The 13,775-nt window shown below is 37.2% G+C and overlaps 1 protein-coding gene across 1 annotated transcript; it reads right to left on the minus strand.

Moving 5' to 3' along the window:
• Positions 1 to 671: 671 nt before the first annotated feature.
• On the minus strand, positions 672 to 13,663 carry MAP3K19 (mitogen-activated protein kinase kinase kinase 19). The gene is given in 13 exon segments (XM_055812132.1): positions 672 to 1,691; positions 3,168 to 3,870; positions 4,072 to 4,228; positions 5,401 to 6,637; positions 6,639 to 6,906; positions 6,909 to 7,371; positions 7,373 to 7,813; positions 10,047 to 10,090; positions 10,725 to 10,755; positions 10,757 to 10,967; positions 11,786 to 11,870; positions 12,452 to 12,514; positions 13,654 to 13,663. Coding segments are annotated over 13 exon segments (3,780 nt in total). The 3' UTR covers positions 672 to 1,624.
• Between the last annotated feature and the right edge of the window lie 112 nt (positions 13,664 to 13,775).

The raw sequence follows: 13,775 nt of genomic DNA on the forward strand, positions 1-13,775 counted from the left end.
CCCAGGTCCTGACAAAGGCACAAGGTTCACTGCATTCTGATAACATGAAACCAATTTTTTGATTTCTACAGTGGCTCATTCCCCTGAAATTTTAAAATTTAAAAATACTCGGGAAGAAGCCTTACAGAAAGAGGACAATCTAAATATTAATACCTGATTTTTTTTTGCTTTATTAATATATAATAATCTTCAAATTCTATTTCATTTTGTGCAGTTAGCTGTAGCTAGTTAACTAACTAAAAATTGTTTTCACAGTGCAGATGGAGACTGTTGCATGTAATCTAATTACACAGTGCTCACTCAGGTGTTCCTCAGAACGGTTGAAGTTTCAGAATCAAATTTGCTGTTCTATTTCAGACGAAGGATATTGAAAAAGAGCAGTAGATTGTCCAATGATTCAAACACTATTTTACAGCCTTTGTGAGCAAGAGAAAGGTAACAGTCCTATGCTTTTGCTGCTCTGTATCAGCAAACAGAAGGGTGAGTATTACGACACATCACTGAACACAGAAAATACGCCACTCCATGATGAGAGAGTAGGTTCAGGGGAAATTGTATTGATGTGTACCAATAGCTAACAGGGGCAGTATGGAAGACAAAGCTGGACCCTTCAGTGTCACCAATGACAGGACAAGAGGCAATGGGCACAACCGGACATACAAGACAGTCTGTTCAAACATAAACATGTTTTTTATTAGGAGGGCGGATGAAGTCTGGAACATGTTGCTTAGAGAGGCTGTGGAGTCTCCATCCTTGGTGGTACTCAAAGCCAGCAGGACAAGGGCCTGAGCACCCTGCTTCAGTCAGCCCTGCTCTGAGCAGTGGGATTGGACTAGAGCATCTCCAGAGGCCCATTCTCAGCCATTCTGTGACCTGAAACTGTCCATAAAATGCACTACTTCGTTGGGGAAAAGACAGTCACCAAGTTCAGATTCATAATTCTAGCCAGACTAGGAAAAGATCCTGATGTAAGCTTAATAAAGATGCACACATGTACACCTGGGTTTCTCTCGTTCTGATCACTGCAGTATCTTGTAGCCATACAGTACCTCAGTAACAAGGGGCTGATATATGCATGCAAAAACGAGTTGGGTTTTTTCCACCAGCTAAAAATTAAAGGGCCCATCTAGCTAAACAAAAGCTTCAGTATGTTTTATGCTGATACAGTTCTATGGTTTGGGGTTCCTGTGAGATTGTCACAGGCACACTTAATGACTTATCTACAAGTCTGAGTAGCACTTCCCGCAGAGCTTTCAGCATCTGCAATACTTTCTGCCAGCAGCATACATTCCATAGGTTTTCACAGACAAATTGGCATTCCAATTTACCTCACCTGCACATGCCGGTGATGGCGATGTGTGCTTTCTTCTCTTACAGTCTCAGCAAATACAACAAAACATGGCCCCGTGTTCGCAGTGAAGGAATGCCTGCTCCAGTGAGCACAGACATTGCAAAAGATGTTACTTAAATCGTACTGCCATCTTAATAATAAACCCTTTGTACACAATTGCTCTCTAGTAATTTCTGCTGTCACTTTTAAATCCAGTTCCTTCTGATCTTTTTCCACAAATGGAAAATTTTTATATGGATAATGTATACTCATTTGGCAAGAATTTTGAAAAATTCACTGGCTTCCTTTCACGAAGGGATGGTCCAGCAACTGCAGAGCAGAAGGGCATTCATGTTGATCTCTGCATTGAGGGTTTGAAAAGTCAGTACATAAAATGAATATGCATGCCTGTGATGTAATTGTTTGTAAAATCTAAATGCAAAATTAATCTTTTTTTTCTCATTCTCTAGTCGTTACTCATTTTTAGTGCTTTTTTTTAATAAAGCCGGTAGAAAGGAAGGCAGGATTTATGTGAAGGGACTGTTGGAATTTATGAGATATAAAAATGAAATATTATTATTACAGAAATCATTCTATGTTGCTTTAAATTCCTTGCAAAACTTTGAATAATTCTGCTAATGCGGTTGTTTCAGGTGTACCAAAAATGCATTTAAGGAGGGTGATAATTACTTGTTTATCAGTATGACAGGCTGTTCTGTCATCTCCAAAGTCATGCATGTTAAGGAGCCCATATGGAATTACGTACTGTAATTACAATACTGGCTTGCTAGAGTCAAGTGCTTCAGGCTTTTTCAGCCCTCGATTTGGAAACAAAAAACAGGGGAAGGAGTCAAGGACGCTGATTTCTTAAATAATAAATGAACGGGTAAGATGGGACAAGGAACATGCTGAGATCATACCGTAAAACTTTGCTGGCACAGGTGCATCCTGACTTTTGAAAAGCGAAATGCTTTATTTGGAAAGTTTAATGCTTTATATCTGTATGTTTCCTTCTACCTTTTAAACACTCTTCTCCCTGAAACAAAGTACACAGGATGTCGCTATATACAGTCCACAATTTTTCTGGCTATTGTTATATGGTCCACTGGAACCATAACCATACCATAACAATTCTAATCCAAGGATGAGAAATTTCGTGCCTCTGAGACCATGGCCGTACCCACTAAATAACATGTTTCTCTCTAGTGCTCAGATCTGGTGTTTAGAGATATGTAAAAGGCTGCTAATAATTTTATGAAGTCTACCCACAGAGGTCAGGAACTGAACTCTTGAAATCAATAGTACATTTAAACATCTGGGACAAAACTGATATTTAAAATATAACAAGCACCAGAAAAATAATTCTTATAATGGGTGAATGCTAGTTTTGGGCTTTTTATACACAGAACTTTATGTTTCAAATAAGTATGTATTTCCTGGACTGGCAGTGATAATAGATTGCTTTACTGCAGAAGATAAGAATTAAGTGAAAGCTCTTTCATTCAGAATATCATCCTCAAAACAACCTGCCTGACATAGGCCAGACTCAGCCAATGTGATATCGGAACAGCAAGGCACAGCAAAGAAATTTATCAAGCATTTTGTCTAAAACTCAGTAAGGCCTACAAAATATAATTTGTGAGGGGTTTCTTTATACCATTATAGAGAGTAAGGTTCTTTTACATATACTATTATTTTTCCTGAGATGTTGAAAAACCCATGCATTTACAATAGTCACATGTACCATGTAAGAGATAACATAAGCTCCCATCAGCAATCTCTGTGATACAAACTATCTGCATTTTTCCTTTCATTTTTCAGTTAAAAATCGACATACCTGGTTAAGCATGCATGCACAAAATCCACTGCAGTGCTGGAGAATCGATCAGGTAGGGAAGGCATCAGTCCTCTGTGGGCCCCAATATAGAACATGGCTGCTATCCTATCCATGGAAGCCAGCAGTGGTTTTCCTGTTGCCATCTCAAATGCGGTGCAGCCAACACTCCAGATGTCTGATTTTCTTCCATATCCAGATTCATTTATAACTTCTGGTGCCATCCAGTATGGAGTCCCATGCACAGACTTGAGCATCTTGCTCTGCGTGCCACTGAGGCTTACCCAAGCTAAACGCCTGGCACAGCCAAAGTCTATTAGCTTTACTACACCATTTGGCATGAGCATAACATTATTGCCTTTGATATCTCTGTGTACCACACAATTGTCATGTAAATACGCAACTCCTTGCAGGATTTGTTTTGTATATTTACAAAGGACAATTTCTGGCAATGGACCAAAGCTAATACTAGAAATTGAGCCACCAGGAACAAATTCCATGAAAATGCTTAAAATGTTGTCTTCCAGACAAGTTCCTAAATAAGTTACAATATTGACGTGCTTCAATGTCTCCAAAAGATCGACTTCCTCATGAAACTTCTGATACTCCTTTTTTGTAGTAAGTCGATCTGACGTATCCAAAACAACCTGGTTTACAGCTACTAATTGTCCCTGGCTTCTCAGACCACAGCATACCGACAATGAAACTAGCATTTATTAAAATGAAACATGAAATGAAACTGAGTGTTTACTTAGTTTGAATAGTATCTTTGTGTTTGTCGTGTTTCATGTCTCATTGCATAATCCAAAATATTTAACTTACTTGTTGAATAGGACAACAGCGAGTTATAAGGTAAGATGTAGCTCAAAGATGACCAGTGCATCTCTTAACACATTCAGACATTAACTTACCGTGCCGTAGGCTCCCTTTCCAAGGACTTCACCTCTTGTCCACATGACAGGATCTTCGTTAGTTAAACTGCTTCCTGGTAATTCAGTAGATTCCTCAAAGTTTAGCAAGTCACTTTCTTCATCTGGTGCCAAAAAGGCTTCACTGTAACTCTGCTTGAAAGACGATGGTCGGTGTGGGGAGAAAGCAGGGAGGTAAAGAAAGGCTTCATATTAGCCTTACATTTTTTATAAGGAGTAATTTTCACCTGCCATGACTCCTCTCACTCTCCCCCCTCATTACCCAGCTCATCAATACAATTATATACTAAGTAAGACTATGTAAATATTTTCAAGTATATATCACAACAGTGCATAAGCAGAAGATCATAGCATGGCATCTTTTTCCATTAATAGGAAGACAGGCAGAAGGAACACTTAGAAGAGCAGGACATACATCTGCTTACTACTTTGTTTTCTCACATAGGTACAGTTTGCTAAGCTGAAGGGTGAATATGACTACCACTTTGCTCTAGATATGCAAGCTAAGTCTGATGAAAATAATTTGGATATGAATTCACATGAAGAAGAGACTATTTTAAAAATATGGTAGTAATTACTCCATCTAGGCATGGATCTCCCTAGGAGAAGTGAGAATGGAGGTGTAATTGGCACCTGCGTCTGCAGAAGTATAAGGAAGCGTATCAACATGTAGCGAAAGAAATTTCCTTATAAATATGTAATTTAAATAGACAAAAAGCTAACAAGGCCAAGGAGAAGCAGTGCTGGTAGATAAGCACCTTAGTAGGTGAAGGTTCTTAACTGACTTGGGGACCAGAATCTAAGCCTTCTGAGCTTGAAGTTTTGATCAAACATTAATTAAACAGACTTAAGTCTGTCTGATAAGCCAATACTCATAGTTCATACATAGAAAAATAACTGCTTGCACTCTGAGATTCAAGGAAACTGCCTTTTGGATATACAACAACCATTTGTAGTATCTTTTCATATTCCTTAGGTGTCAAGATCTTGAGAGCTTTTGTCTTGCCCCAGCACCTTTTTATACATGTTCTTCAGTTAACTTTTTCATTCACTATCTTTCTCATTTTATCTTGACCCTTCATAAAAGCCTTGATGGCTGTTCCTGTCATGCTTTAGTACCGTTTGGCATGTGCCCTGACATGCAGCCTCTACCGTGGGTATACTCAACCAAGCACTGGAAGAATCAGTGGGCAGCTGGCCCAAGGAAAGGAGACCTGATAATGAGCACGTATCTCCTGTCTTTCATCCAAACGTGTATTGAAGCATCACTCAAAGCAGCTATCAAGTTAACAAGAAATTAATTTTACCTTCTCTAGAGAACTATTTACTATCACTCCATCTCCATTCATCATTTTTTCTTCTCCTTTAGTATGCATATTTTGCATTTTTGAACCTGTATTTTTTGTTTCTGAAGAGCTGATGTCTTTTTCTTCAAGCACTAGCAATTCTTCAGCCAGACAACAAAGCAACTCATCAGTCACATCCTTATTATCTGCCCAGGACAATGTGTTTTGACTTGTCTGGAAACTGGGGCTTGTAACAATTCTTGTCTGAATCACTGAAGGCTGAGTCAATTCATTTGCCAAACCGCCGTTTTGAGGTGAGTAGGCCCAACTGTGATTTAATTTTATTGTAGGGGATTGACACATCGGTCTTTCTGAAAAGGGCAATGCTTCCCATTTATTTATAGTCTTGAAGGAGACCTGGTCTGATTCCAGGCCTTTGCAGCCATCCATATCCACCTTGCACGGGGGTACACAAATGTTCTGGTCTGTTGTTAGACTGCTGCTTAGAGCAACACAGTCTTTATCACTGAACTGCAGAAGATTCTGGCTACAGGTAGCAGTCCTCTGATGGTTGGATATATCCTGACTGCCTAAAGACTGCTCCAAAGAAACTTCTTTAATAGTTGGTAAGTTTGAATTTGAAAAAAATTTATTTTGCTTAGTTGATTGTGAAAGCTTTTCCAAACACATAAGCTGATGATCTGTGTCTTCATGAAATGGTGTCATGCTCCTTGAAGTGTTTATTTGAAAATCTGAATCATAATTGATTACATGATCTTGATCTGTGTTGCTATCAGTCAGCTTGGTACTTCCATCCTTTGTAGTTAAATTTTTCTGCTTTTGTTTAGTGCCAGATGTGGTCTTCTTTGGCTTAAAATATGTTCTTTTTTGAGTATTTCTTGTTTGGCTGCTCTCTCTCCCTTTACTGCAGGTAGATCTGCAGGTGCTAGCAGTGCATCTCCCAGATGGAACAGAACAAACATTTCTATAAAATCTGTTCTCATGTTGATCAAGCTCACACATATGGGAATAGACAGGAGTTCCAAACATTTCATAAATACACAGGCCTTTGTCATTTGAATTTATTTCCTTGAACATGTCACTGTATTTCAGATCTACAAAATCTGAAGCAGACTGTGCATGTGGTAGAGAAAGTGGAGTAACAGGTTTCTTTAGGATACCTGAATTTTTGCAGCTGCAGGAGAATCTTAGCTTTTTAAGTTTCTGAGCACTCTGAGCACAATGGTCTTTGTCTGCTTGAGGGTTTTTTTTGATGCTTCAGGTGAGTCTCAGATTCCACGTGTGGCAGTTCCAAAGATGGAAAAGTCTGACTCTTAACATTACATTTTGTGGAGGTCTCATCAGAAACAACTAAGTCTTCAGATATCTTTATCTTGCTACTCATTTTAGATTTTGATGAATATTTATTTTTATTCATCTTTATTTTACTTTGGTCATTTTCTTTGCAAGCAAGAATGTTGAAGCTCTGAGTAACGTAGGGAGGCAGGCTACGAATTACACTCTTGTGACAGGTTGTCTAGCAATGTGTGGTTCCCTAGCTGGTTCTTGTTCAGAGAAAGTAACATGAACAACAGGTACAGGCTCACTTCGGTCTTTTGAAGTTGCTTCTGACATTGCTTCTTTTCCCATTTCAAATTCAGAAAGACAAACATTATTTTCTGTCTGTTTTCCAGAAGGATCTTGTACTTCTACTCTGGGAATTACTGCAACTACAGAATTCTCCTTTAAGGCATGGTAGGCCTCTACCACTTCACTTTTACAAGAAGAATCTAAGTCATGACTGTCAAGCACCAAATTCGCACTCTCAGCATCTTCATGTGGTCTATAATCCAGTATCATCTCTGCAGCAGTTCCTTCTTCTAGACCAGCTCTACAGCAATTCTCTGCTCTTCTTTCCTTATTGCCAGCTCTCAAGGCATCTCTGTTTGACATTGTAAATGTTGTCTGAGCTGTAAATATTCCACAGTTTATTCAGAGCATTACTTGAGCTCAAGTAGGGATGACCACCATCATAGAAACTGGCTTGGGTCACTGAAAATTGGTTCTTCAACTGGTTGTTCATTTCAGCATGGGTAGCTACATCAGCTTCCCTCCATTTTAAATTGCTTGGAATTTCTTCTTTCTTGTTGCTAGGGTAGTTAAAATAGTTACTCACGCTGAAGTAGTACAAGTCTTTCACTGGAGTGAACTTGTCAGAAATAGTAGCCACAATCAGCTCTGACAACATTTCAGTGTGCCTTTTTAATAGATAGTCTAACTGATACTGATAAAATTTAGTAACTGGTTTTGTAGGCATAGAGTTCATAATATTCAAAATATTTCTGAAGTTGGTGCTTTCATTGACAATATTACCCTCCAGAGGAGCAAGATGAATTGTTCTTACAGGCTGAACTGTCACTGGTGGCAAATGAAACTGTAATTTCCATGAAAAGCATTAATAATGTGCTACATAACAGATACAGCTAAAATCTAATCACTGAGAAACAAGTGGACTAAGAAAAAAGATCAGAAAAGGATTACTTTTGTATATATTCCCATATTTAACCTAATATGAAGTGCAATATCAACCCCCTGAGGAAATACATCAATTTTCTCACACCAGTACATAAATTTTCTCACTTCTAGAATTATTTCTTAAGACAGAAAGTGGGATCTTTTGCTACAAGTCATAAGTCATTCTCCATGATTTAAAAATAAAAAGCTTTTTCCACACATACAAATCATCTGCTGTCAGTTATTAACGATGTCTTATGTCACATAGCATGTTTGCTGCAGAAATTCAAAGCCTGGTCAGTGGCTTCATGTGCCAAAGTTTCTTTCTTGCTGTGCACTCTCACCAAGTGAGAGCACCACTCTTATGCTTGTATTTAAAGTCCTTTTATGTAACTCTCCAAAATGTGCTGACACAAGTAATTATATTCTGAACGGAACTAGACCTCATGTAAGCAATTTTTAAAAAGTAAATGCTAGACTGTTATAACAGAATGCTATTTTATCCATGGAGACAGTAATCCTTACAAACTACTTATAGGTTTTAAAAGACATTATTATAAATCTAAACATATAGATCTTCCATATGATTAGTGTAGTCTTATAATATTCCCTAAACCATGTTACATGGGCCACAGATTCAGCTCACAGAGTTTTACATACATTGGAAGACAGCACAGTCTGCACTTCACTTTCAGTGAAGTTACATGGATAGCTACCCAAAGACCGTTTTCATATGGCAGTTAACACACAAGTCTGTTGTGGGGGGGATGTATTTTATTATTCCTCCCTCTCTCCTTCTCTTCCCATCCCATTAGTTGAAAGGTACTGTGTATCTTTGAAAAAGTACAGATCTAAGATTTTGAGTACTTTGCTGTGATTATTCAGATGAACAGTGAGAATAATTTTCTGAAAATAAAATTTCTGTTCTTTATTTTATACGAAATAGAGAAAACCCCCACTTAAATATGCTGTATATTCTTATGCAAATTAATGCAATAGGAATAATCATACAGTCATATGCTCTGAGTACTCATTTGCATGTCTAAATTCAACATCAGTTTGCAATCTGCAGAAAATTTTTGTTTGCATTCCAAAGGCTAACTGAGGTTTGAATGTGCCAGGAAAAGCAATGCATGCTTGTGTGAAATTTACAGTTCTGAAGGCTTTGTCTAGTCTGCATGGCATTAATATGAATGCTCAGTTTATCCCAAATGACATGCCTCTAGAAATCATCAGAGCCTAAGACATGAAAGCAAGCTGTATTTAATCACACTGAGGTCAGCTAAATTATTTTTCTTAAACATTTCCTTCCATTTGAAATGTTTTTTCCATAGCCCTTTTTATGGTATTCTGTGAGAACTTGCTATTACTTCTATACTTTTTTTTTTTTCCTGTGAATGCTGTTGTATTCTGTAGTCGTTCACTAAAGTGTACAGCTGATTCAATGACTCAAGCCTTTGTACAAAGGGATATTAATTAATATCCATAAAGACCAAACTCTCTTTTTTCTAATATAGTATCTTTGATCTTTTATAACTTCTAAGGCTCATGTGGTGTGAAGCACTAATCCACCAAAAATTGCTGGCTTGTTTGTAAGTACAGAAGTTTTGTACTGTTTACACTTCCCAAAAAATTTCATGTCAAATATGTTAAATCCAAAGACCTTAATTTTTATTTGCTAACACAATAAATTTCTGCAATCATCTTAATATCAAGACTGTTCTTCAATTCATCTTCAATTTGAAATTGCCACTCCTTACAAGAAAATGGTTTGTTTTTTTTAAAATTTGGCAAAAGTAGACATTTAACAGGTTTAACATATAGGATGTGCATACTTTAAACAAACTTATATGCTTTTATTTTAAACGGGTTTGTATCTTTTTGAACTTCCAACTTTCTACCCCCCAAAATCCCTGATGTAACACCTTTTTGACAAATCTTGTTGATATACATCTAAAGATTTGTTGGCACATATATACACACACACATATATTTATATATAAAATATATGTAAAAATACTTCATGTTCATCCAAAAAAATGATGACTAAGCAGAGAAATATACCTACGCTTCTTCTGTATTTCTATTTTTAAGGTTTTGAAGGCATATAATACTTTTAACCGTGTTCAGTTTTATACATAATAGCATCTTACCTCAGATCTCTTGTTGCTGGTTTTTAGCAGTGTTGTATTTAACCCTTAAAAATCAAAACAAATGAAATGTCAATTTGATATTCTTAAACAGGCTACAATTTTAATTTATAAATGAATTTTAAACTGTGGGATTCTGGGGAACAAGAATCTGTCCAATGTGTGGTTGCAGGACTATGCTATAAATCTGCTATGCAGGGGAAAGTTTTAAGTTGAAATTTAATTGTGATTCTGAACTTTACAATTCCATTTTCTATAGAAAACTATAAAATACGATAATTTAAAAATATTTTTTTACTCTAATAATTTAAGAAATATTTCTCCTCAATTTCAGACGTCTGCTAACTTCAATATATGGCTCATTAATATTGCCAATATGAGGAAAACAGTGAAAGAGATGCCATCATGGCCCCACTCCAGCTACAGAGAATTACACTTTACATCTTGTGGGCTCAGCTCCATTATACAGAGTAACAGGAACGATGAAGTCCATCATTGCTTCTCTTCACACACATAATTAAAAAAGAGGGTCAACATGGCTGGTCTACTTTATGCAAAGAAGTCAAACAGGCATAAAGACAACTTAAGGGTTAAAGAAAAAGGACTCCTCGGGCTTTCCCATCTAGTTTGATAAGCAATATATAACTATTTAAAAGTTGTGACTTTTAAAATTGAACTTACTTTGTTGTATTTGTGCTTTTATTATCTGGAAAAGCATCTAAATCCATACATGATTTTGAAATGTTAGATTCTGGGCATAAGGCCTGTAGCAGAAAGCTGAAGTCAAAGCCACACCCTACATTCTCTTTCTTCAGGAAGAAGGGTAAAGAAGCGTGATGTCTCATCTGCAATGCTAACTGGTTTTTACTTGGAAAACATGCTACTTGTTGATCTGGCCATGGTCTGAATGTTGGTGCTGTTTGGCTAAAAGGCAAAACCAAAAAACCAAAATACAGTGTGAAAATATGTGGAAGGAGCCTGCTCAATTCAAATAATCATACAACTAGAGAATAATGTGAACAAGAAGTTTGTAAGATCCAGGAATGCCAAAGTATGTTTTCCTCCTTCGTCCATCTGGGAAGTTGTGGCTCTCCTTGGAAGAATCTGATTGTGATGCCAAAGGTTGAGTACACGTGACAATGAATGACAAGCAATGTAAACCAAGCAACAATAGGAATGGAAAAACATATTGTCCACCTTCTCCTTCTTGACAAAAACTGATTGCTTCCAGTATGTATTTTTTTATGAACCATCAGGAAAGCATGTCAGAAGAATTCTGAGGACCAGATGTGCATTTGTTATTTAGAAAATACACTATGGCCTGCCTAAAAGAATAGCAGCTATGTGGCCAAGCCTCGGATTTCTGCCACCTGGTTTCTGAAGAATGAAAAATCCAAATATGGACAAAGATAAATACTGTGTCTGAAAAGAGGTACAGAGTCTAAATTAATCTCAAAGCTCTATGCAGGAAACCTGTCTGTTTTTAATAAGTCAAGAGCTGATGTAAAACCATATACCATATGTTTTTTCACATTGTACCAAATAATTTGTTCATCTAGTGCAATATCCTGTCTCCAGCAATGGCCAACAGTTGATGCTGGGAAGACAGAAACACTACACAATGTATATAGCTGTATATAATGTCTGGCATTAAGGAAATCTTTTCTTACTACCAGACTACTACCTGTTTTGTCACTGGTTTTGCATACCCAACTGCAAATTAAAATAGTAATAGTATTCACCTGTTTTTAACTAGAGCTTTGTATGACTGATGCATTTCTTTCATTATGTTATCTTCATTCTGAAGAGTAACAACACTTCCATGACCTGCAACAATACATTAGTATTTGCATAAAAGCGGTATGATTCACTGACCAGTAACACAATGCAAATGCAGTTATTTTTGGGCATTAATAATATCACTATGAAGAAATACAGAAAGTAACTATCATGAAAAAAGAACATGTTTAATTTGTCTAAGACCCCTATACATACTTCCTGTTATAATTTTTGGAAATGTGAATGCATAAATCCAAATAATTTGTAGTTATTTAGGTAAGCGTATGGATTCAAGGTCCTATAAAGCAAAAAACATCTAGAAAAATTACAGTTTCAGCTCCTATTTCAGTAGAACACAAGAATATAAAAAAAAATAAGAACACAGAATGTAAAAAAAAAATATTGACAGAAACTCTACCAAAGGAGAGCATTTAAAAATAGGAAAGCTATTAAAACCAAAACAAATCTTAGGGCTTTTCAAAGGCGGAAAATAACTCTGAATTTGGCTACATTTTTTTTTTTTTGTGGTTGCTTGGTTTAGGCAAGTAGCCAAGTTTCATGTTAACATTGCCCTTTTTCTCCTTCAGATTCCACATGTTACAATTTATACGTATAAACTTTGGCTAGACTGCCTTCTTCGCTTCTCTTATTTTGGTGGTTGTCAGACATACTGTCCTTAAATGTATTATGATCTGGAAACCTGAAAAAAATGTTGTGTTAAGTGATTTACAATTCACATGTACAAAGCAGAATTTCATATAAGTGAAACAAAAGCAACACTTTTAAAGTACTTGAAATTATTAAAAATGTTATGGTTTAACTTAACATCCAGTGCCCTGTCCTGTAAATACACAGAACCAAACAGTCCAGACACAGTTTTTATTGCTAAAAACTCAACCTATGCTATGTTGAAGAAGACATGAAAGCTGTCAGTATTGTTTTACTGTTGGGCCAGAAAGCCAACACTTCACATTTGGGAGACAATTGCATTTTTAACATATTATTGAGAAACCAAATCTGAATGAAATTTATATCTTTCTCTACTTGGTCAAAACTCTCTCTCAGCAAAAGATGGACAACATCCAAAATATTCTGAGCACAGGATAGCTTGTACACTGCAGCCTCAACAAATCTCTTTGATAGCTTATTCCAAAGAAATGTGAAGTTAACTGGAATCTTCCTATAAATTCAGAGCAGTCTGTAATTTACTTTGTAAGTAATTTTAAAGTATTTTGAGAAGCAATTGTCCCATAATACAGTCTAGTTTTAAACGTATGCTCAAAACTTAGCTGGGCATGGCGTTTTTCTCTACAGAGCCAGTATGTCCAGACTGAGTTAACTGAAGACATTAACAAAAATCTCAGTGACATCAACAAGGTATAAATTTCATGTTTTAATCTCAAGACCTATTATAAATTCATACGTATGCCACTCTTACCTGGCGCTTCAGCAGCGAGGTATGAAAGAGGCACAGCAACCCAAAGAGCATTTTTAGCTCACAGCTGTTTTCCTTTGCCGGACAGCAAGGAATCCAAACAGCAATTACCTATTTTTGATTCTATTTTCGGCACGGTTTCCTGACTGCGGAGCAGTAGCGCTGGTTCCTGGGGGAGGCTCTCCCGGCAGCTCCGGCTACACGAGGCTGCTGAGTTTACACCACGCTGCCGAGGCAACCCCCACCCGGGGGGGCAGTTTGCTCGGCGGGTTTAACTCACGGAGCCGTGGTGACCGACGAGAGCAAACACAGCTCAACCGAGCCGCGTTTAAGCTTTAATCACAAGACGGTTCCCCCAGCACCGAAAGCAAAGCGTTATTCCTCTCCTCTGTTTACCTCCAGTCATGCTTTTAGTATCTTATCTATTTCTATGTCCTTTTAACTTTGCATTCAGCTGACATTGCCCTCACTTCAACGCTCCGTTACTCGTGAATAGTTTTTCATCTCCTTTCTGGCAG

This window comes from Falco peregrinus, chromosome 8 (assembly GCF_023634155.1).
Source record: "Falco peregrinus isolate bFalPer1 chromosome 8, bFalPer1.pri, whole genome shotgun sequence".
Classification (NCBI taxonomy): Eukaryota; Metazoa; Chordata; class Aves; order Falconiformes; family Falconidae; genus Falco; species Falco peregrinus.